Consider the following 26,503-nt stretch of genomic DNA (forward strand, 5'->3'; position numbering starts at 1 on the left):
TATATGCATAATGTTTATGTGACTTGTGAAACCATTTTAATTACAAATATTGACATAAATATTATTTCTTATATTCTTATATTTATTTGGGCATCTCAGTTTTTGGCTATCTGTAATTGGGAAATACGAGTACATTTCTTACTTGATTTAGCTTATTTGGATCCTCTAATTTCAATATTTCCTCTACATTTTGAGAATATCCAAAGAAGCATATTGCCAGCTTGTTACTGGCGGCATATTTGTATGAGTCTGCAGCAACCTAAGTTCTTGCTTCCCCAGAAGAAAGAACTTGACCAAGGGGCCTAAGACAGAGTGAGAGACCAAAGCAATTCTAGAACAGGAGTTAAAAGTGTATTGAAAAGCTTTAGAGCAGGAATTAAAGGAAGGAAAATACAATTGTGTGACTTGAGAAATCAAGTTTTGTAGTTTTGGCCTTTGACTTAGGGTGTTACAGGTTCACATACTTCTGGGGTCTTGGGTCCCTTCTCCCTTGATTCCTGCCTTGGGGTAGGCTGTCCGCAGGCATGGTGGCCTGCCAGCACGTGGGAGGGGAGCATGCACAGTGTGTTGACTGGAGTTGTGCCCGTGCTCACTTGAGGCGTTCTTCCCTTCACAGTCTAGCATTCCTAAAAGAAGGTCAGATACCAGTAAAATTCCCCTGTTTTGCCTGTTAATGCACATGCTTGCGCTCACTCACCCACCCAGCTCCTGAGATCTTATTGGGAAGCTGCCGATCACCAGTTTCAGGTGTTTCCATCTACTGGGAGACTGTGTTTCCCTGGCACTGTTAACGGTGGAGGGTGTCCAGGTTCTTGGCATCTTGAGCAAAGAGTTGGACAAAACACACAAAGCAAGGAAGGAATGAAGGGTTTTATTGAAAAGGAAAGTACACTCCACAGTGTGGGAGTGGGCCTGAGCATACGGGCTCAAAGGCCCCATTACAGAACTTTTTGGAGTTTAAATACCCTCTATTTGGGGTATGACCTGTGTAAAGGAAAGGGATGAGGTAAAGTTACAAAGTCATTTACCCGGTGTATGCCCTGTGGAGAGGATATTTCCTGTCATAGCTGAAGTGTGAATTGGCTTGACGCTCCCTGCCTCCAGACCCTATTTTCCTGCCTCAGCACCAGCTGCAACCAGTTATTATTTTAAAGAGACATGACGTGATAACTGCCTGACCATCACCCGTTGGTCGCCTGACATTACTGGTTGGGGGTGGGGACTCTCCTCACCTATTCATGTCTGACTACCTACTGTAACAAACTGACAAAGTTGTGTAAATAGTAGAACTTTTCTATGAATAGGAATCCACACCTGAAATAAAAACAGTTATGTTTCTTTTTTGAAGATAATTTTGAATGGTGAGGGAAACATTTTACCATGTCTAAAGTTCATCATAGTTACAGACCAAATGTGAATTTTCCAATCCTAGTGACTTATACAGTTATTATAAAAATTCATTTGTAGTCATCTTTCTTTGGATAATGAAATCATTGTTTTAATGTTAACAAAATGAGATTGTCACTTTATAATGTTGGTGTGGAAGAGAAAGTAATATTAATGATCAAACTTAAACTTAGGTATTGGCCGGTTACATTGGCTCACCATGCCTGTAATCCCAGGACTTTGGGAGGCCAGGGTGGGTGGATCGTGAGATCAGGAGATCGAGACCATCCTAACTAATATGGTGAAACCCTGTCTCTACTAAAAATACAAAAACTTAGCCAGGCATGGTGGTGGGCGCCTGTAATCCCAGATACTCGGGAGGCTGCAGCAGGAGAATCACTTGAACCCGGGAGGTGGAGGTTGCAGTGAGCCGAGATTGCACCACTGCACTCCAGCCTGGACAACAGAGCAAGACTCTGTCTCAAAAAAGCAAAACAAAACAAAAAACCTTATGTATTGTATTATAAGAATACACATTCGGTTCTGAACTTTTGACTTAACATTTGGAGATTCTTTCCTTCTCTCATAGTTGTAGCTACACCCAATATGTGCAAAATGTAAGATATTCATGTTGGTTCCCCTTGAATTGTATGTGTTTCAATTTTTATGAGATTTGGTATACATTCAGCACATGACAATGGTTTAATATATACAGTGTTTTTTGATTACTAAATACTTATATAAATAATGTTCTAAGTCAGTAGTCCTGTGTCTAAATAGCTTTCTTTTAAAAAGTATTGTAACATCTCATTGCTGCTTTTTTTAAATTTAGATCGGGGTACTGTGCAAAAAGTGGTTGTTCTTCCTACTAACAACTCTGTCAGTGGCGAGCTCATTCTGGAGGAGCTGGAAGTCTTTAAGGTTTGAACATCTCTTCTATTAATCTCATAACATGCATGATGAGTGGAATTATTTAATCTTACAGCCAGTTGGGAGGAAACTGTATTTGATAAAAGATCAAATAAATGAATGTTATGAATTTTTGAGGGTAGGAAAACACCAGATAAAATAAGAAATACAGAACAAATATTTTTGCAAAATGTTTTCCTACATTTCAAGTTATCTTAACATAAAAAGATTCTTTCTGTTTTTAAGCTATCATCACAACTTGAAAAATTGTGGTCATCATTATTTTTAAAAAATGAGTTCTAGTTGTCAAGGTCTGGAAGATTTTGCCATGAAAGGGCTTTTATCATTTGCTTCACAAGCCACTGAAACCCAAATACTTTCACATTATTGATTGTTAGATAAGCTTTCTCATATTTTTTTAGCCAGTAATTTCATGAAAAACGACTTTGTTTTCTCTTGTTTTATTGCCTTTAACTCAAATGTCACTTCAGTTAAATAAAACAAATGTTGTCTCTTTACCACTCAGAACTTCATGTTCTATCAGAACTTGAGATTTCCTTGTATTATTCTCCTTGTCCTTGAATTTGGGATAAAAAAAGAAAAAAGAGGACAGAAAAAAAAGCCTACCCAAGGGAAGTTCAGTACTGTAAGATCTCACCTGGTCAGGGCAGAGTGCCTGTTCTTTATCTGTGAGCCAGGAGAGGGGATTTGTGGTGTCCTGCCGTGCCCTTCTCTGCTCACAGTATCAGTCACTGTAGTTCACATGGTGCTTTTTATCTGCATTTGGAAAGATGGGTAAAGCGCAGCGGAGGAGCTATTAGAATTGCAAAGAAAGTTTGGCATGGAATCAGTCCTGCTGCAGACCACTATTTCCAACTAAACCAATTAAGAAACAATGGCCCAGACACAACAAAAGACCGGAGTCAGCCTATGACTGAGTAAAAGTAACACTTTAGAACTCCTAGTAGCAGACTATTGTTAGTCCAGCAAATTGCTTTGCTTAGTTGAGTAGACTTAGAATGTATTGACTCACTAATAGACATTCCCACAGTCACCAAAAATATTGACTTTATAAGTACGTAAGAGGGTAGGGTGCAGCACTGTTAGATTTAGGTAACAAATTTTAAATGTAAAGAAATATGTAATAGAATCAAATAAAAAATTTGCGGAACTCTGCCAAGTTTCCTACTACATTATTAAATGTGTAAGTTTTAATGCTAGACTAACTGGCACAGGTTCTTTGTGATTGGCATGTTAAAATTGGGCTCATAAAATGATGTTAATGATATTCAGACAAGTGCTTTTTTCATGCTTTGTTTTATAAAGAAATTTATTTTTTTCACTAGATTAACCGAAATTACATTATATAAAACATATTTTTTTTTTTTTCTCATTCAACTCTATAGGGACAACTTGGCTTGCCAAAATAATATGAAGTGCCTTATTCTGGAGTATTGTTGAAGATAGCAAAAATGTCATATAGCAGCACTTTATTTTTTATACTGAAATATCACCTTTTGATTATCAGGAAATGTTAAATTAAGTGAGCATGACATAAGCCTAAACATACATGTTACAGAAAGAAACATGAGTTATTCTGATCACGTGCTAACTACTTATGGTCTGTCATATGAGTTATGCTGGTGTTATCATCTTGAATAATAAACTCTCAGTGGAAAAACAGAGTCAGTCAGAATGCATGTGGGGACATCAGCTCAAGAGACACCAAAAAAAGTCTGAGTTTTCTTACTAATGTGTGTGCCAGTGATTGATACGGCCAAGTCGGGAGACACAGTTACCGAATACAGTTACTGTCTTCAGCATGGTGTTTGTGTCACATTTCTGAGGTGGGGTAAAAATAATTGGGTGTGTATGATACACTGTGATGAGCATGTGAGGAAATAATGCATTTAAATTGAAAAGTTTTCTTAGCTAAATGTCACACTGATGTACTGCAGAAAATTCAGTGTGACTTTGAAAAACCAGGAGCTTGGTTTTTATACAGTGCAGGACCATAATCTCTTCTTTTATTCCTCTCTTCCACATTTTCTGACAATAAGTCTAGTTTCCCTAAGCTTAACTAGAATTGGAAGTATAACTACTAGTAGCTGTCTAGCTGATTATAAGTTGCAACATTTGCATATGTATATATGCCTGTGTGTGCGCACATGTGCATGCAGGTATTTATATGGGATGATCAAAAATTGTTGCAATGGAGAATTAAAGATACCACTGTTTTCCCTTTTAAAGTGTTGGCAAATACCTGCAGCTCCAGAAAGAAAAATAACTGGGGTACACTTGATTTTGAGAGCTTGTTCCCACCTGAGTTATTCAAGTAAAGCTCATGGATCTTAATCACTTTACCACAAGTCTAATTTGGGTTTTTTTTTTTTTTTTGAAATGGGTTTCACTCTTGTTACCCAGGCTGGAGTGCCATGGCACAATCTTGGCTCACTGCAACCTCCACCTGCTGGGTTCAAGCGATTCTCCTGCCTTAGCCTCCTGAGTAACTGGGATTACAGGATTACAGGCATGTGCCACCACACTCAGTTAATTTTGTAGTAGAGACAGGGTTTCACCATTTTGGCCAGGCTGGTCTTGAACTCCTGACCTCAGGTGATCCGCCCACCTCAGCCTCCCAAAGTGCTGGGATTACAGGCATGAACCACTGCACCCCGCCAGAAGCCTAATTTTTAATCATTAAAAGTAACGGATAATTTTTAAGAAGTAAAGTTATGAATAATTTGCAAGCACATTACTATTTCAGAAAATTCTTAGGTTCTTTCATTCATTCGCATTTTATCAAAAGAGAACCTTTTCTAACAATTTTTTTGTTTGCAACAGTGAGTATTAACTAGCATGGTTCAGCCTAATATATTATCTTTCCAAAACAGCACTGGCAGGTGAACAATAGTGTCTTATGCAGAGTGCTTGTGTGGTGTACTATTCCATGTCTTCCTCCACCTGAGTCCATGGATCCGATTCTGAATTATTCATTGTATTGAATATTCCAAAAATGTCCTTTTCGGATTTTCATTTTTTGTTCTAGTGCCTATATCGATACATGTGTTTTACTTACTACATTTTTTTTTTTTTTTTTTTTTTTTTGAGACGGAGTTTTGCTCTTGTTGCCCAGGCTGGAGTGCAATGGTGCAATCTCAGCTCACTGCAACCCCCGACTCCCAGGTTCAAGCAATTCTCCTGCCTCAGCTTCCCGAGTAGCTGGGATTACAGGTGCCCACCACCATGCCTGGCTAATTTTTGTATTTTTAGTAGAGATGGGGATTTACCATGTCAGCCAGGCTGGTCTCAAACTTTAGTTTAGGTGTAACAACTCTATCCTTAGTTTCCAAAGAGAAAGTGTACTTTATAGACAAGTATATGCAAATGTGCTGTATATGACAAGTACTTTTAAAGTAGATGTGTATATAAAGGAAAATGATTTCTTCTTGAGATTTAATAGAAAAAAATCTGAATGTAAAATCCTTTTAAGGAATATTTGAGCAGCTAACATGTTGTTTTCTAATATTTTAGAATCATGCTCCTATAACGACAATGAAAATTTCATCTAAAAAGGTAAAAACTAAGCTATTTTATGCTCTTTGCTTATTAAAATATTTTGTTATTATGAGACATTATGTTTTATAACTTCTGAATAATTAGTTCTCGTATTAACAAAATAAATAATACCGCTTAAAGTATACCACAAAGTCACCTTTAATTTTGATGTAGAATTTACTAGTTATTAGTGAAAGACCGAATAGGTTTATTTTTGTATGAAAGTTTGTCAGAGCAGAACATATATACAGCAAGATGTTCCAACATTTTGTATATCTGATTTTCTCAAATATTATGGTGTGTGAAGCCAACTAAAATAAAAATAATCTTTCTGAGAAGAATTTAGCATAAAGTTTGGGCTACTCTATAACGTCACAACATTGTTAGAGGCTTGGAATGAGTAATCAATCCTATCTTAAGTTTCTGCTGTTGTCACATATTTGAAATACACAGTGCATTCTTTTATGCTTATTTTAAAGGAAATATTATTTCCTAGGATTTAAACATGTCACAAAAAAAAAAAAGGAAAGTCTCAAATCTAAGAGTTCAGGAATTGAAAAAGAAATATTTGACTGTAATTGAAATCCTCAAATTAATTGTCGGATCTGTCCCTACACATGCAAATATACAATGATTGTGGAAATAAAAAGTACAATTCCATTATATGCATGAGCAAACCATGTACCTCTCCATTCCCAAAAGGTATTATTTAAAAAAAATTTTTTAAGGTACAGAGTAATATAGTCAGAATGAAGCAGGCTTCCAAATAGGTTTGGCATGCATTTGCATCCCTATCTGACCATAATGTACGAACAAATCAGGTAACTTCACTGACCTAAGTTTCTACATTTGTAAGGTAATGCTTTTCTCACAAACAAGTTAATTTATATAAATTACCTAGAATAAAGTGGGTCCTCAGTAAATGCTGTCTGTGTAAAAGCCTGAGACCTATTTTTTTTGGAATACACGATAAAGGTTTTATGTGTTAGGACAACTGATTACATAATTCTGGAGCTCTTCACCATATTTGGTTTGTTAGAGATGAAGTAGTATTTTGTGGTCAGTCTTACATTCTTTTCACATCACTGAATTTTATTAGGGAAAATAAATAAGGTACAATGGAGCTAACGATCTCATCTGTAAAAATGTTTGTATGGTGCATAACAAACATTTTCCCAAGTAACGAGAAGCCATTCGTCATTTTGTCTAATGTCCTAGGGAGCGGATCTCAAGTCAGAATTGTCTTTGAAGTCAGCAGGGAAGCCCTTTGTTTACAGTAGTTAATGGAAAGAGAAAGTATCAGGGCAAGATTCAAAATGAACACAAAGTCATTTGTGTGGCACAGTAATCCTGTATGCAAGTTTTAACTGTAGTTACATATTACATCTGTCTTCAACATCTTAAATTGTAGATAATTTAAAATGTCTCATTAAAACAGTGAGATTCAAGGCAAGGATAATGATTTGACTTTTTGGAAATCATGTGTACAACTGCATACTGCATCATTTTTTCAGTGCGAGAGGACTACGAATTGTTAATGACATCTTGTGTGTATTTAACTTTCTCAATGTTTCTCATTTTATTATCCATTTTATGCTCTCTTATTTTTTAAATTTGTTCTTTTACTCCATATAACAGAAAATAGTAGGACTAATAAAAATTATATTATCTAGAATGAAACTACCTGTGTCCTACACTCAAATACACTAGTATCCTTAAAGTATTTTAATGAAGCTGATAAATTTACTGTATTACTTACTAATTTATTCAGTAAACATTTATTTCAAATGTTCCTGGACAAATGGTTATTGTCAAAACATGCAGTTGTTTTCTTGTAGTTCGAATGTTTCAACTGGAGACCAGTCAATTTCAGCAAAATTTCTGAAAAGTCAATTGATGTGAATAAAATTATTAGATGTAATAGAGGGAGATGTGATTCAAATAACTGATTAGAATTAAAAACATATATTGATAGTTTAATTGATATTTTACTGTACTTTTTACCATTAATTAACATTCATTGAGCAAGCTATGAGCCAGAAACTATTCCAAGCATTTTATGTGGAGGAAACCCTTACAACATTTATTTCTTACAAAAACTCCATATGGTAAGTGTTGTGTTATCCTAATTTTACTAATGAGGAAGCTGTGATTCAGAAAAGTTACACAGCAAATTTGTAGCTGAGCTGAGATTTGAATCTAGGAAGTCTGGTTCCAGAGCTTCAGGACCTGGTGGACACATGGTATCTCCAGAGATTTAATCTTTAAATGTATATGTATGTGCATGTATACATATGTGTACATGGAGGAGTACACACACACCCATACATCCACGTCTATTCAAGTTTCAGCTTACAGATTCTGTGCTAACTTGAGTTCTATCAGTCCTTTGGAAAGTAAGGAGTGTCAATTAAGAGACTCATTCCTTCAACTCCTGAGAACCATATTATGCCCAGCTAAAGGAATCAAACCATTATATTAGAAGCAGTAGACATCCTACAACTGAAAGAGGATGAAATTTTCATTCATGAGATTTTTAGGATGATGAAGATCACTGGATCAAGCAGAATTTTAACACATGTATAAATATGAACACTGATATTATTCTAAATAATTATTTTTAAGTAGTTTTAATGAGTAACATGCTACTTTCAAAGGCATGTGACCAAAATGTTCTTTTTTATTTCATCCAATACTTAACTATTTACCATTTTTTCCTTGTAAACTTAAAATGCCCTTTATTTTAAACTAGACTTTCTCAAATTTACAAAGTAATGTGTGGCCACACGTAAAAAATAAGAATGCTTCCTTGTGCTTTGCTAAGACACTGCATTCAAAGAAAAAAAAAATCATAACTTAAATCTGTAATATATTAGCTCAAATCTGAGAGAACAATGAATCCCAATGTCTAAAACACATTACCATTCTATATGGTGCTTTGAGCTTTTCTTTTTTAACAGGAAAGTGGTAATGTTATAGGCATATTAACGTAGGAAAATTCTATTTGTTTTGGCTTTATACCCTTCTGTGCTTTGCTTCACGTTTTTAGTCAGTTCCAAAATGAATCCAAGGGTTTGTGAGCATATATTATAATGTGTTCCTGCTGAAAGTCGTCTCTTAACTTCCACATCTGAAATAAATCATCATCATTCCTTTAATAGCAACAGTTGTATGTGAGTTCCAATGAAGGGGTTTCCCAAGTGTCTCTGCATCGCTGCCACATCTATGGTACAGCCTGTGCTGACTGCTGCCTGGCACGGGACCCTTATTGCGCCTGGGATGGCCATTCCTGCTCCAGATTCTACCCAACTGGGAAACGGTGAGCACTAAACAGTTCAACATCCAGATGTATGACACCGGACAATACAGAAGTGTTTCACATCTTTAGAATTAGTTCTATCGCTGTTTCTTGAAATAACATTAAAAGTAGAAGCTGTGTTTAGCACCACACATAGTATTTGAATGAAGAAAATGGTAATGCATTATAACTTGAGATTCTCACAGATATGGCAAGTCCAGAGTACAGTACTTTGGAAAGAGTCCTTTCTCCCTTCAGAGCTCCTCTGTAACACCTACTCCTCTGGGACCCATCAAATATTTCAAGTAGCATTTAGCTTTTTTCATTTTTTGCTTCATCTAATTTATGTCTTTTTTTATTTTATTTATTATTTGTTTATTTTTGAGACAGAGTCTCATTTCTGTCGCCAAGGCTGGAATGCAGTGGCACAATCTTGTCTCACTGCAACCTCCGCCTCCCGGGTTCATAATTCTCTGCCTCAGCCTCCCAAGTAGCTGGGATTACAGGCACCCGCCACCATGCCCAGCTAATTTTTGTATTTTTAGTAGAGATGGGGTTTCACCATCTTGGCCAGGCTGGCCTTGAATTCCTGACCTTGTGATCCACCCGCCTCGGCCTCCCAAAGTGTTGGGATTACATGCGTGAGCCACCGCTCCTGGCCGTCTTTTTTATTTTATATGCTTTAGTGTATCCTTAAAACCCACCTTCCTAGGATTTCTCTACATTACTTATCATGTAAACAACGATATAATATAATTATCTTATAATGCTGGTTCCAGTTCAAGCTACAAGAGTATTATTGCAGCATGGATACCTTGAGATTTGCTTTCAGAACCTTGATGACCACGCTTTATCCTTGGAGTGGTGACTGCGTGATTACTGGTTGGGTTAAGAAAGAAAGGCAGTCTGAGGCAGGGTACTTTTTATCCAAGTGGAAACCTAGGCGGGAAACTGCATCAACTTGTACCAAATTGGAAGGAACCATGAGTAGAGAAATTGAAAAGGAATATGCAGAATTCAGAGTCAGACAAGGTCATAGCTATTTTCAGTCATACAGTGAGTGACATGGGTCATGATGGTGACAGGGCTAAAACCTTTGAAAATTAGGGTTAGCAGAGGGAGCAAATAGTAGCAGCTATGAGCACAAGTGATCTTTCAAGTAAAGCACTGGGGTGATGGTGCTTTATGGCTTTTATTCTCTACCTTCCTTTGGGGACCTTAACAGATTATAACAACCTTAGTGCTTTTGTGTATTGAAAGTATTCTGATCCTCTTATTCATTAGTTCAACAAATATTTTCACTGGAAATATATTTTCCAGGCATTGTTTTAGAAGCTAGGCATATAACAGGAAAAAAGACAAAAACCTCTGTCTTCAGGAATAATGCATTCTAAAGAGAAAAGATCGATAATAAATAAATAAGGAAAACCCCTGGTATATCAAATAATAAACGATCTGTGAATTTAAAAAGGGCAGAGAAAGTAGGTACGACATGTGGTAAGCAGGAAGTTGTGAAGTTAAATGGGTGTCAAAAAGGGCCTTACTGCAGATATACTGTGTGAGCAAGGACTTGATGTGGAATGCACCAAGACATTATCGAGCAGAGTAACTTTCCAGGAAGAGGGACCAAAAATCTCTAATACTGGAGGATGCCACGATTGTTCAAGAAACAGCTCTAAAGCTAATGAGGCTGCGCTGTAATGAGAAAAAGGAATGAGAGGAAGAAATGAGGTCAGAATGCCACATAATGTCAGACTTTGTAAGTAATAGAAAAGTTTTTATTTAAAGTGAAATGGAAAACAGCTGAGGAGTTTTGAACATGTGAATGATAGTGTTTGGCTTTGGTTTCAAGAGATCACTGGTTGGATTTGGCTTACTTTGAAGACCTGGTGTAGGAAGAGTTTGGAGGTAGAGGGGAAGGGGTGGCAGAAGCTGCATGACAGGAGGCTACTGCCATCATCTAGGTGAGTTATAATGGTGGCTTGTAGAGGGATAATAAAGGTAGAGGTGGCAAAAAAAAAAAATCTGATGCTTGACAGAGCTTACAGAATCTGCTGATGTATTTGGATGTGGGAGGTTTAGAGAAATAGAGGAGTCAAAAATGATCCAAGTTCTCAGAACTGAACATTAGGATTTATATGGATGTCACTTCCTGAGAAAGAAGAGACTGTGAAAGGAGCAGGTTTGTGGGGAGAAAGAGGATGTTACGTTACTGGTATCAATAAGATGTTCACACAGGGATATTGAGTAGGCAGTTAGAAATATGAATCTGGAGTAGAAAGGAGTGGCCTGGGCTGGATCATTTGAGATTCTTAATGGCATGAGATAGGAAGAGAACTCCCACTCTTCAAAACAGGAGTCTCGTAGATGCATTCCAAGACTCTGTGTTCCTCCATGTTAATTTAGGTGCTAGCGAGGAGGTCCCTGACTTCTTTCGATGTCTATCTAGAATTTCTAGACATCATTACTCTGATCTTTCATCTTAATATGGGGCTGGAGGCCTCAACCTAGACAGACAGTGTGAGGGAGGCAAATTTCAAATGTAATCTCACATAAGAAGTGATTTTTGTGGCCACTGTTGGTATTTTTCAACCATATTTGTTTTTCACTGCCAAATATGATAGTAGCGATATGTTAAATTACCATAATTCTTTGTAAGGCCATGCTGTTTACTTGGTAAGATGCTCTGAAAATTTTCCTCTCTAGCACCTGCAATATAATCTTCAATTTATTAAGCAGATTTAGTGCTGAAGGAAGCTGAAGCACTATACTTTCCAAGGAAGAAAGGGATATGGGGACTATAAGTGGACTTTTACCATAGTTGTATAGGTATACCAGTTATTATATAATGTAAGGGAAGTGGACATCAGTACTCCTTCTCTGCAAAGACTGGTTTTGACCAATAAGCATTTTTATGTAACAAATAATATTTCTCAAGTAAAATTCCATACTGTATATAGACTGTCATTGCATACTAGAGATACTTTTTTCCATTTTAGAAGTTGCTGCCCAATATGCGCTACCTCATTTGTTTGCATATTTTCCCACCTATTACAACCCCAAGTATCCTTTCTAAGATGTGTGCTTAAATATAGATTCTACATTGTCATTCTACCACCACAGATTATAATTTTAATCATACTTTTTTAATAAAGAAATGAGTCTATCATGCAGTTCTTTGCATTTACAATATCATGTCTGATATAAAACCATGAATAATGGGTTGAGAAGGAAAGTAGTAGCTATTTAAAGAGTTGTCTTGGCTGGGTGCAGTCGCTCACGCCTATAATCCCAGCACTTTGGAAAGCCAAGGCAGGCAGATCACTTGAGGTCAGGAGTTCGAGACCGGCCTAGCCAACATGGCAAAACCCCATCTCTACTGAAAATAGAAAAAAAAAAATTAGCCCAGGCATGGTGGCAGGCATCTATAATACCAGATACTTGGGAGGCTGAGGCAGGAGAATCATTTGAACCTGGGGAGCGGAGATTGCAGTGAGCTGAGATCACGTCACTGCACTCCAGCCTGGGAGACAGAATGAGACTCTGCCTAAAAAAAAAAAAAAAAGGGAGGGGGGCGCTATCTTGATTATCTCCAGCAGTGCCTTAATCCTATCTTGAAAAGCCAGAAAATGCTACATATGTACAAAATATGCCTGAGGCTACCCATATTTATCTTTGACTAGCATATTGGAAGTTTCACTAAAAATATCTACAGTATTTACATTCTCCAAATTATGTCCTAACTTAGTTAAGCATATACTTATAGTAAATGCAAAACATATTGGTGAATGAATTAACTATTTTGTAAATTCCCATATGAATTTTTGATTTTCCTTTGAAGGTAATGGATTTGAAGTATTTTTCCACATTTATTTTCTTTAATAGTGTTAATTTACCTAGTTTTGTGCTGATGCCACTCTCTAAGCAAAACACAAAGATCACTTTGAGGATTTCATAGAACTAAAAAGCAAAAAACTGTTTTATTTGTATACAAATAGAGAAATATAGTTATACTTGGAAATTGGTGGAATCCATATTTTGACATAATGAAGTTGTTAAATATCATTGGCTCAATAGGCTCCCTTTTTAAAAAAACTATAGTAAACATGCTAGGCATGGTGGCCCACACCTGTAATCCCAGCACTTTGGGAGGCCAAGGCAGGCAGATTACCTGAGGTCAGGAGTTGGAGACCAGCCTGACCAACATGGTGAAACCCCGTCTCTACTAAAAATACAAAATTAGCTGGGCATGGTGGCTCATGCCTGTAATCCCAACTACTCAGGAGGCTGAGGCAGGAGAGTCACTTGAACCCAGGAGGCAGAGGTTACAGTGAGCCGAGATTACACCACTGCACTCCTGCCTGGGCAATAAGAGCGAAACTCTGTCTCAAAAAAAAAAAAAAAAAAACAACTATAGTAAACAATAAAAGCATTTTTTTTCCATTTTCATTCTCAAGTATCTTAAATATTTGTGGTTTTGTATCAAATATTGCGGTATAGTCGCTAACATTATTTGTTCTGGATTCAGACAAGTAGTTAGAAACTTTTTAAGACAAGATAATCAGATCAATTTTCAAATAAATACCTTTTCTATAAAAGATTTTATTGTTTATCGAAAAGAATTTACCATTGTGTATGAAACATGGGAAACTTGAACCAAATTCCAAATCCTACATGCAATACAATACTACTCTGCCTACCAGCATGTTTTTGTGATGCTACGTGAGTACCGTGGAGGGAATCTATACATAAAAAAGGCTCAGATGGCTGCCTTGCTGAGCTCATGATTTAAACCAAGCCATAACAATGTTTTTTTCTGTATTCGAATGTCTGGAAGCTATGTGATATTGTAAATTGAGATCACCCAGCTTCAGAGTTTGTATACATGAGTAAACCATTATATGGCGTTGATCACAGGACAATACATTTAGCCATTGTGAATGATATTGCTTGGCTAGATGGCTGAAAACGCTCTCATGATGCTCATATAATGTATACTTAGAAGTTGACTATAGTAAAATAATGCTGGACTTCAAAATATAGCAAATGTTATGCAGTAAAAACTTGATATGGGAGCTATTCTAGAATACAGTGCCATATTAATCATATTTCCTGAGATAAAAGTGACTAACACTTTCACTGTTGTGTGTTTGTGTGTGTACAGAAATATACAATTGGTAAGGGTCACGGGACTTTGGAAGAGGAATACCTAAGTGGTACAAAATTTTATACCTATTCTACCATAAGTAGATTTATAAAGTCTGTTGTGTACATGAAGTAGTGTTTTCTTTAGCTAGAAAATGAGCTTTTTTCACTATCAATGACTTTGAGATTAATTTTTATTTGTAAGTTTAATAACCACTGTGTGCTTTTAGTATTTCTGTTCTTGCTAAATATTTTTATTTATCTTTAAAAGTATTAAGAAAGACTTAGCATTTAACCCAATTAAGTGATATGCTCAGTCACGTATTGATAGTAAGCAATCAATTTAGGCTGGTATTCACAATATTTGAAGAGTCACCTTCTTCTGACTTTTAACAATGTTTGATGCCTTGCTCAGATGATTTCAGTTGCTCCACTTCGATTTCTTAGACTATGTAATACCACTGAAAGTAAGGTACTTAGTGCATCTGAAACTCACGAAATTAAATAATTTAATACAACTTAAAACTTTTATTTAAATAATGACGAGTTTGCAAACAATGTAACTATTTTTTTTTTTTTGAGATGGAGTCTCACCTTGTGGCCCAGGTTGGAGTGCAGTGGCATGATCTCGGCTCACCACAACCTCTGCCTCCTGGGTTCAGGCGATTCTCCTGCCTCAGCATCACAAGTAGCTGGGACTACAGGCATGCACCACCATGCCCGGCTAATTTTTGTATTTTTAGTAGAGACAGGGTTTCACTATGTTGGCCAGGCTGGTCTTGAACTTCTGACCTCGTGATCCGCCCGCCTTGGCCTCCTAAAGTGCTGGGATTACAGACGTGAGCCACCGCACCTGGCTTAATGTAACTAAAATGTCGAAATGCTTTAAGCTAACAATACATAACAACTAAATGCAAAGGATGAACCTTGATTGGAAGCTGGTTAACTTAAAAGAAATCCATAAAAGAGATTTTGGGAACTAGAGAAATTTTAATATAGAATATGCATTAGATTATGTTGTTAAATATCAATATATTTAGGATGATAATTATATTGTTATGTTGAAAGATTACTTGTTGAAAAATACATACTAAAGCACTTACAGGTGAAGCATTATTGTGTCTGTAACTTACTTTCTAAAGGCTTTTATAGGTGTGGATCCATAGTATATACATGATATGTACTTACATGTGAGAAAGAAATTCATGTGGCAAAATATAACAATTTGTGAATCTGGGTATACCAGTATTCATTTTACTCATATCTCTACTTTTCTGTAGACTTGAAATTTTCAAAATAAAAAGTTGGGGACAACATGTTTATTCTAGTAAATGAAATTAACTTTTTATTAAATGTCCCTATTTTTATCTTTATTGCTTGTTTCAGAAAAGTTTTAATATATCTAGGAACAGAAAACATTGACTTTTGTAAGAAACAAGTATGTTTATTTAAGACAAACTATTATAAAAAGGAAAATGCTAGTGAGTTTAAACTTTGGAGGTTATAGATTTAGAAAATTTCGGCTGAATTTCTCTAAACTAAACATTTACACTATTAATTAGAGAAGGTAGCATTTACTCAGGATATGCATGCCACAGGAGATTCAGAGTCATTCCATCCTGAATGTAGATGGAAAAACTTATTCAGATTGAAAAGCAAAGATAAGTTCCCCCCCATTATTGATGAATTGTATAAGAAATGTGAGATAACTACATCAATCAGAACTCTTTTTAAAAATTTTTATGAAAGCTTAGCAATAAAAAGGATGCAACGTTTAAAATTACAGTATTTTAAGAGTGGTGTAATTGGCAGTGATAATTCTCAGTCACTTTTACGTATTTCTGCACTTACAGGAGGAGCCGAAGACAAGACGTGAGACATGGAAACCCACTGACTCAATGCAGAGGATTTAATCTAAAAGGTATTAAAAGTGAGCAATGGCCAGTCTCAGTGCACAGTAGCAATGCTCCGTGTCACATTTCAGTAAGGGAAAACATTGTCATAGATTCAAACGTTTCACTTTCAAAAATATTTATTATAACATTCTGTGTATTTATATATGGTAATTAAAACTTAAAGGCTTTTTGTATGTATGCTGAGAATCATGAAAAACAAATGTCTCGGAACACATATACTTCAAGTGTGTTAGCTGGAAGATCTTTCACACAGATTGTAATTACAGATTTTCTTAGCTACTATTTTCGTTCTAAAGAAAACCTATTTTCCATTTTGAGATTTACCAGCGAAGAACCTTTAGAACAGCATTTTTTTTTTTTACTGCAGTAAATATACATAACATAAAATTTACTATTTTAACCACTTTAAGGTTTACAGTTCTATGGCATGAAGCATATTTACATTGTTGTGCAACGTACTGCCAGCCACGTCTGGATATTTTTCATCTTTCCCAACTGAAACTAGACCTATTAAATGCCACCTAACCATTACCTCTTCCCTCCAGCCCTCAGAAACCACCATTCTACTTCTTTACGAATTTCTTATGACTTCAACTACTCTAGATACCTCATATAGGCGGAATTATATAATATTTGTCCTTTTGTGACTGACTCATTTCACTTAATCCTGAAGTCTTCAAGGTCCATTCATATTGTAGCATATATCACAATTTTCTTCATGTTTAAGGCTGAATTATATTTTGTCATGTGCGTATTTATAATGTGTGTGTGTGTATATATACATATATATGTACATATGTATGTAGGTAAGCCACGTTTTGTTTATCAATTCATCCATCACTGGACACTTGGTTTACTTCCATCTTTTGGCTATAGTGAGAATCCTGCTATGAATATGGGTGTACTACAGTGCCTGTTGACAATCCTGCCTTGTGTCCTTCAATTAAACTAATTCCATCCTTCCCATTCTGACATGGAGTTACCATGTTACAATACTTTCCCTTCCTCAGTCCCACCAAATAAAAATATTTCCAAGCAGACCTTCCTTGTGGCTCACCAAGGTGCTACAGATATGCTGTTTCAAAAATTAATAGTGAGACTCCTATTTCTAATCCCTTTGAGTCTGTGCTTTCCTGTAGTAAAAAATGACATTCTTTTTACTATTCTAACTGCAAAGAGCAAATTAAGACAGATTTTGCTTACTTGTTCCATACATCTAGTTGAGGGAATAAATTCAAGTTACCATTTCTCCATTTGCAATTTTATAAAAGTGTATCAGTTCCCATCAGTAGTAGTTGTCATAGTGGTAAGAATAATGGCAGTGGAGGTAACATCAAACAAGTATTAATGCTGACTTTGTGTCAGAACCTGAGCTCAGTGTTTTTTAATGATTATTTCACTCAATGCTTAAAAAAAATCATACTAGAGTCTTACTATTCCTGCTTTATTAGTGAGGATTCTGTCCGTGTCTAAGCTACCATATGGCAATACTAAATGTTTTGCCTAATTTAATACTTTTACTGAGAACCCTATGTAAAAATGCTATAATCCATGTTTTAGAGATGAGTAAAACTAAAGCACAGAGACATCAAGTAACTTGTCTAAGTTGACACAGCCGGTAGTGGTAAGGTCAGGATTTAACCCTACGTTCCACTGATTCTGAAGACAGTATTCTCAATCACTACATTCCACCAAGGCCACAGCTTTCTTTCTGCCCTTTCCCAGTGCTTACCTGTTTCCTCTATATGACACTGAGTATGGACTTTAGGAATGGGATAGACCTGGCTTCGGTATTGCCTGACACATTCACTAAAGTGTATTTCTTCATAACTCACAGCCTCAGTTTGATCAGCTGTGAAAAGCTGACAAAATGTGGCAGGAGGATTGTAATAATTAAGTTAACAAAGTAATATTAAGAACAATCCTTGGTGTAGAGTAATTCTTGAATAAACATGATTTTATCAACATTACCTTAATTCACAGTCTCTCCATCCCTTTACATAAACAAAACAAGTAAACAACGTATCCTACTTTGCTTGTTAGATGATTACCACTGCTTTTTACTGGCTGCCATAGTTGTTCACAATTTTGTATAAAAATAAACATGTATATAGCATTTTTTCAGGAGAATGTGCTCTAAATTCAGTTGTGTTTTTTCTTTCTCGCCTTTTATTTTTGCCTGCTAGCATACAGAAATGCAGCTGAAATCGTCCAGTATGGAGTAAAAAATAACACCACTTTTCTGGAGTGTGCCCCCAAGTCTCCGCAGGCATCTATCAAGTGGCTGTTACAGAAAGACAAAGACAGGAGGAAAGAGGTGAGTCAAGCAGCACAGCAGCAATCCATCAGGGCTTCGGAGAGAACATTAAATCAACGTCCCTCAGTGAGGCTCAGATCTAAGGAAAAAGGAAAGGCATATGATCATCTTTTATGTCTTTGGGATGACAAGTGCCACTTTCCTTAAAATCCTTTGTCCTAAGAATTGATGGGTTAATTAGAAATTCTCTCTGCCTGCTCACCTCTGTAACATGGTGATTGAAACAAGAGCCTGGGCACTAAGACGGTGGTATTGATGTGAGGAAACATTCCTAAAAGAAACAAGATGTGTGTAAATCCGGAAGCCAAGTTTTCACACAACAGCACCTTTGTGTGATTCACAAGATAAAAGGGAGCTTTTTTAAAAAAGTTTAATTTTCCTCAGCAAGAAATTACACTAAACTCTAACCTTCATGACAAAGAGCGTTTTTTCTGCTGTGTGGTCATCTGTTTCCATTGCTTTATTATTCATAACTCTTGTGCTTTGGTTAGGTAATATATGGAATCATTGTTTATGAGACCATTGCCTTTATTTAGTGATACGGAAAAAGTCCTTAGATTTTCAAATAAAAACACGCTTACGGAAACTTTTCATGGATTGGAAAGAGCTGGGTTTTTTGAAATAAGGGAGACATTGTAAAATGGCATAGGGTGATATATTGTAAATAACGAATTTCGTAATATTGATGTCATATTGTCCTGACAAATGAGATGATAAAAATATATATGTATATTTAAAGCCTTACAGAGGTCTAAAACATACCATCATTTGTGCATCATAAAGTCTGATGGAGCCAAGGGGGAAGTGGAGCCTTCTGCATTTATGTGTATTCTTCTGTTGTGGGCAATTTGGTTACTACATATTAAGTTAATTAAGGGTATGTAGACTGAGTACCGCCTTAAGCTGTAGAACACAGATACTGCATCAACATTACTGATATAAATGTTGGTTTCATATGCAAAATACTTTCCGACTCTCAGACTTGTCTACCCAAATATCTTATGAACTGTTTAGGAAATTATGTGTCCCTCGTTACTGGAATATTACACCATAAGCAGATGACTACTTGCAGGAGGAAACTGAATTATCTGGAGGAAAGATGAGCTAGATGGACATCAGAGTCCCATCACTCTTCCAAAGCTTATCATGCTAACAATACTTTTAGAAAGATTTTAATAATGAAAATGATTGAGATCTCTTTTCTTTGCTATAAAATCTGTTATCAAAGAAGTCTTGACATTTCTGCAGTCAAATTAATTTTCAACTATTTTGAATGGATATGGATTTTTATAATTAGCTTGCAGAGTAACCTGGATTAGAAGTCATAATGTGTGATGATGATTACTATACACAAGTGAGCTGTTAGGCCAGGGCAGGAACACAAGGATATGAACAGTCCTTCCAGAAAAAGTCTATAGGTATATATGTGAATTGGGTAATACTGAAACAAGGATCAACTAAAAAGTAATTTTCTTTTCTTCAGTAAAAAGTTCAATAGAATAATATATAAGTGAAGATAACATCTATGATTTAAAATATATATATATATTTGAATATCTGCCATATAAATTAATAGTAAAATGTAAATGGAATGTTAAGGATTTATTCCCTCTAATAATATTTCCAAAGTTCTATTTCAGAATGCTCAAGAATATGGAGACTCAAATATTACTATTTGACTTTTTTTCCCAATCTCAAAAACATAAGAATGTAATAATTTAATATTGCAATAACATTAGCTCTAACACAAGTATGAAAGTCTGTTTTGTTCAGAATTTAAGCAGAGCACAATTTTACTTATTCTTAAACTATTAATATTTTATTAAACTTATTGTGATCCTTTCTATTTTAAGAAAACATATGCTTCTCACTCATATTACTGTGTAAACATTAATCATTTTTTTAAGTAAGACAAATGATAAAAGCTCACAGAGCAAAGGCAGATAGTTCATACTAAGTAGCATAAAGTGAAAACTGAAAGCCCTCCTCCACTTCAATACTTATCACTTTTAATATCTATTGAATAATACTAATACTTATTGAATAATACTAATACTTATGGAATATTACTTACTCAGTTCTTATTCCCACTGCCCAGAGTCAGGTTCCCAAGACTTATATATTTCTCCAAATATGTTCCATAGTTTTCCTCCCCTACACACACACACACACACACACACACACACACAGACCCTGCTTGAATATCAGTACATGTGATTCAATGTCATATTTCCTGGCTGCATAATATTCCATCGTGTGAATATACCTTAAGTGTTTTTTTTCAAAGCCATCTATTTGTTAATTTCTTGTTTTCCTCTTACCAAAAACACCTGCACACATGTGACAGTATATATTCTAGATAAATTCCTAAAATGTAATTGTGCCAAATATTATATACATGTTTAATGGATTTACCATATTGGACTCAAAATATTTTCCCAATTTTGCACAAATAGGAAAACATTTCTTTTTTCTTTAATTTCTGAATGTATTTATACATGATTTGTTTTTGAGGGACATTTAAACTTAGTAAAATTAATTAATGTCAAATTTTTTTCTTCCTCCAAGTGACTCTCTCTTTTCTAGTTCTGTTCTATTATCTGTCTTTTAATACTATACTTGCCTTTTTGTGGGTTTTTTGTGTGTGTGTGCACAAACCAATTGATCTTTGATTCAGATATTATTAGTCATATCTTGTCCATTTGGACAGAACTTTATCATTTAGGAAAACATTTAACATGCATTATCTAATTTTGATTTTGGTCAAATTTCTTTTTTCTTCAATGAAAGAGTATTCTTGAGTATACATGTCAAAGAACCCCTTAACACTTACGTTTTTATCTATTCATTGGCAGTACTACAGGTGGAACTGTAAGGAAGGTTTCAAGCATTTACTGATACCCAGTAAACAATCATTTTTCCAGTAAAATCTATAGAGCAATTAAATATTAATTCATAGCTTTTTATTACCTTTCCTTGTAAAGTAAAACCACTTACAGGACTTAAAAGATGATGACATCCCAGCTAATTTTTAGACATTGTTTATTTGGGGATAATTGAAAAAGGCCCTTGATAATGTTCAAAATTCTGCCTCTGCTTATGTATTTTTTATTTAGAAGAACATTCATTCATTGAAACAAAAAGATAAAATTCACCCTTTAATTGTGGCTTCATGTGTTTACTAGTGAGTACTTTTTATAAATATAAAAGACTGGAACACCAGGATGGAATAGATATTTTAAAGTATCTGTGAGTTTCATTTACATATATTGACTGTGATTCTAATTTCAAAGGCAACCACAATTTTGTGCTTATATATGGAGAAACTTCTTCTATCCAGGGAAAAGCACTGTAAGCTATTTTTGCCAATATGGATAATATCTTCACCCTCTCTTTATTAGATTCAATACCCCTGTGACAGTGTGACAAGATCTCCTGTGTTTTTTTTTTTTTTTTTTAATTAAAAAAAGGCAATGGAACTGACCAAAATTTCGTGTCCACTGAGAAAGATGCTAAGTAGTACTCAATACTTTTTTCCCAAATCTGTGAAAGTTGACACTGTTCTGTATATGTTGGTCATAATCTAAGGAAATGTAATGTTCAGTTTCAGTAACTTTAATGTGTCTCTCTTTTAGGTTAAGCTGAATGAACGAATCATAGCCACTTCACAGGGACTCCTGATCCGCTCTGTTCAGGGTTCTGACCAAGGACTTTATCACTGCATTGCTACAGAAAATAGTTTCAAGCAGACCATAGCCAAGATCAACTTCAAAGTTTTAGATTCAGAAATGGTGGCCGTTGTGACAGACAAATGGTCCCCATGGACCTGGGCCAGCTCTGTGAGGGCTTTACCCTTCCACCCGAAGGACATCATGGGAGCATTCAGCCACTCAGAAATGCAGATGATTAACCAATACTGCAAAGACACTCGGCAGCAACATCAGCAGGGAGACGAGTCACAGAAAATGAGAGGGGACTATGGCAAGTTAAAGGCCCTCATCAATAGCCGGAAAAGTAGAAACAGGAGGAATCAGTTGCCAGAGTCATAATATTTTCTTATGTGGGTCTTATGCTTCCATTAACAAATGCTCTGTCTTCAATGATCAAATTTTGAGCAAAGAAACTTGTGCTTTACCAATGAGAATTACTGAAAAAGGTAATTACTTCTAAAGTGAGTTTTACATGAACTGAAATGAGCATGCATTTTCTTGTATGATAGTGACTAGCACTAGACATGTCATGGTCCTCATGGTGCATATAAATATTTAACTTAACCCAGATTTTATTTATATCTTTATTCACCTTTTCTTCAAAATCGATATGGTAGCTACAAAACTAGAATTGTTGCATCCCTCAATTGAATGAGGGCCATATCCCTGTGGTATTCCTTGCCTACTTTGGGGCTTTAGAATTCTAATTGTCAGTGATTTTATATATGAAAACAAGTTCCAAATCCACAGCTTTTACGTAGTAAAAGTCATAAATGCATATGACAGAATAGCTATCAAAAGAAATATAAAAGGAAGAAGGCATTTAAAGTTGTGTAAAAACATGAGTTATTCATAAAGAGAAAATGATGAGTTTATATGGTTCTAATGAAATTTTTTTTTTTTTTTTAAGATTGTAGAAATAATCAGTTACTGGTATCTGTTGTTGACCTTTGTTTCCTTATTCAGGAAGATAAAAATCAGTAACCTGCCCCATGAAGATACTTGATGGGAGTTATATCAGTGAAGCAGTTCGGCTTATATTCTTATGTTATCACCTTCCAAACAAAAGCACTTACTTTTTTTTGGAAGTTATTTAATTTATTTTAGACTCAAAGAATATAATCTTGCACTGTTCAGTTATTACTGTTTGTTCTCTTATTTCCTAGTCTGTATGGCAAATTAAAAAATATAAGAAGGAAACAACTTTGAAGTATTAGACTTCTAAATAAGGGGTGAAATCATCAAAAAGAAAAATCAAAGTAGAAACTACTAATTTTTAAAGAGGAATTTATAACAAATATGGCTAGTTTTCAACTTCAGTACTCAAATTCAATGATTAATTTTCCCTTTTATTAAAACCAGTCTCAGATATCACACTGATTTTTAAGTCAACACTATATATTTTATGGTCTTTTCGGTGTGATGGCAAGGTGCTTGTTATGTCTAGAAAGTAAGAAAACAGTATGAGGAGACATTCTTTCTTTCAAAAGGTAATGGTACTATGTTCACTGGTCTCTAAGTGTAAGTGTAGTAAGTTTTGTGATGAATAAAATTATTATCTCCCAATTGTATGTTTGAATAATTTTATTAGAAAAATTTCATACTGAAATTATTTTCTCCGAATACAAATTAGATGGAAAAATGTGAAAAAAATTAATCATGTTCTCATATATATTTAAAAAACACTACTTTTGCTTTTTTATTTACCTTGTAAGACATTTTCATGCTTCTAGGTAAAGACAGATATTGTACCATGTACCTAATCCAAATCTTGTATAAAAATTTTATTTATAGTTAATAATCTATGATGAAGGTAATTAAAGTAGATTATGGCCTTTTTAAGTATTGCAGTATAAAACTTCAAAAACTAAAGTCATTGTCAAAATGAATATGATTATTAGTCAGAATATCAGAATATAATTCACTATTTAAGTTATCATAAATTATGATAATATATGAGGAGGCCTCAATATGGCAAAAATATTTAAAATGCATAACATAACACCAAACTTCATTTTCAAAAAAATCTGTTGTTCCAAATGTGTATAATTTTAAAGTAATTTCTAAAGCAGTTTATTATAATGGTTTGCCTGCTTAAAAGGTATAATTAAACTTTTCTCCTCTACATTGACACATAGAAATGTGTCAGTGTAAAGCCAAAACCATCTTCTGTGTTTATGGCCAATCTATTCTATGTCCAAAGTTAAAAGTAAAATTGTTTTAGAGTCACAGTTCCCTTTGTTTCACGTAAGCCCAAACTGATAGACAGTAAGGGTGTTTAGTTTTATACTATATTTGTGCTATTTAATTCTTTATATTTTCACAATTATTAAATTGTGTATACTTTCATTACTTTTAAAAATGTAGAAATTCTTCATGAACATAACTCTGCTGAATGTAAAAGAAATTTTTTTTCAAAAATGTTGTTAATGTATACTACTGGTAGTTGATTGGTTTTGTTTTTTGTAGTTTGGCAATTCAGTGACTTAATATCTTTTTCATTTGTATTGTACATAAAATTTTCTAGAAATACACTTTTTTCCAGAGTGTAAGTTTGTGAATAGATTTTAGCATGATGAGACTGTCATAATGGTGAATGTTCAATCTGTGTAAGAAAACAAACTAAATGTAGTTGTCACACTAAAATTTAATTGGATATTGATGAAATCATTGGCCTGGCAAAATAAAACATGTTGAATTCCCCAATTATGTTTCTAGCTTTTATTTTTAATGTAGGATTAACTTACTTGTTAGCATGATACAATCTACTGAATTCATATGATTTTTAAATATTCCTTTATCCATTTTTGTGAAGGCAATACATCTATTTCAAGATTTAAATTGCAGAAAGATGCACATATAAAGCTCTCCCAGTACCAATAGCCCTCATTTATTCAAGTCCCAACCCAAAAGACTTCCAATATCATCCATTTTCTGTGTATACTTCCAAACAAATACATATTTGTTTTCTCCCTAATATTGTACATCCATACACATCTATAGATACTTATTCAGAGTATGTTGTGTCTACGTTGGAAAAAATACACAGTTTAGGAATGCACGGTCTTTGGAGCCAGATTGCTTGCATTTGAATCCACGCTGTCTTATTCTGGGAAAGTTTTAAAATTCTGCCTTCCTTTCCTATACAAGTTCATACCAGTAAAGCATTAGGACAGAACATTTTACGTGGTAAGTATTCAATAAATGTCTTAACTTTGCCTTATTTAGAAGGCATCATTTTGCTAGAACAGGAAGGAATGTTTCAGTTGTATTCTATGGCAAGTTAAATACCAATGATCTAAGTGGGGAAACTGCAGTCATTGGGTTAGGTAACACCTTATCAGGAAAAATGAGCCTTTAATAAATTAGAGGAAAGAAACCACAGATTAACTCATAATCCAGTTAACACATTTGAATGGCAGACCTATTACAGCTTTCTTCTACCTCTGGGCTTTCAATCTTTTATAATGTCAGTGAGGAAAAAACCACAAAAATTAAAAGTTGTCTTAACAGGTCTTCCAACTTAACAATTCTGCACTACTCACTAATTGCTTCATTATTTCTCAGTATCTCCCTTGCTTATGTTTCAACTTAACTTGGGTTTTAAAATATTTGATGTGTTTCTTATAATTTTAATGTACTGCTGATTTATGTCTTTTACCTAAGTGAAAATTTAAGAAAATGGTAACAGTTTCCTACGTGTATTCTGCTAGCTAAAGTCAAGAGAAACATTCAGCTTGTTTTGCAGCCTGTTAAAAAGCTTTAGTCTAGACAAAAAAATAAGCAGACTAAGTAAGAAAAAATGTTTATTTAACCAGAGACATTGAGAATTTTATTGAATTCCATGTGTGATGACAAAGCTGCAGATTACTGTGGAATTTTTTTTTTTAAGAGTTTATCCTAGTAACCTTTTAGCCAACCACCTTTTGCATAAGAATGCAGGCCCCTCCGCAAAATTAAAACCACAACGAATTCTACTGGCATGCATGCCAATTGGTGAAATTCATTGTCAATAAGTTGTTTTTCTTAAGGGACCTCTGGTATACATTTTAACTTTTATGGTTTCCTAACAATGTTACCTTCATAGTACACAGGTATGAGAGTTGGAAGAACCAGCTCCAAGATTTAAAAAAAAAAAAAAAATGCCATCTTCATTCTAGTGACTCTAATGTATTTGTCTATTCACCTCATAAAATACTACTTTCCACATAGTTTAAATTGTGTATTTCTCAGGGCTATTATGTTGCCATGCTTGAGTGTTACT

The 26,503-nt window shown here is 34.9% G+C and overlaps 1 protein-coding gene across 2 annotated transcripts in view; it reads left to right on the forward strand.

Moving 5' to 3' along the window:
* Positions 1–24,945, forward strand: part of SEMA3C (semaphorin 3C) — a 179,182-nt gene extending 154,237 nt beyond the window's left edge. For both annotated transcript variants that reach the window (XM_007982361.3, XM_038004544.2), the window contains exons 13-18: positions 2,219–2,307; positions 5,830–5,871; positions 9,015–9,172; positions 16,150–16,217; positions 18,399–18,529; positions 22,165–24,945. In XM_007982361.3, the coding sequence (XP_007980552.1) occupies positions 2,219–2,307; positions 5,830–5,871; positions 9,015–9,172; positions 16,150–16,217; positions 18,399–18,529; positions 22,165–22,578 (902 nt within the window). In that variant the 3' untranslated portion in view covers positions 22,579–24,945. The remainder of the gene's footprint in view (positions 1–2,218; positions 2,308–5,829; positions 5,872–9,014; positions 9,173–16,149; positions 16,218–18,398; positions 18,530–22,164) is intronic.
* The last annotated feature ends 1,558 nt before the right edge of the window (positions 24,946–26,503 follow it).

Source organism: Chlorocebus sabaeus, chromosome 21, assembly GCF_047675955.1.
Source record: "Chlorocebus sabaeus isolate Y175 chromosome 21, mChlSab1.0.hap1, whole genome shotgun sequence".
Classification (NCBI taxonomy): Eukaryota; Metazoa; Chordata; class Mammalia; order Primates; family Cercopithecidae; genus Chlorocebus; species Chlorocebus sabaeus.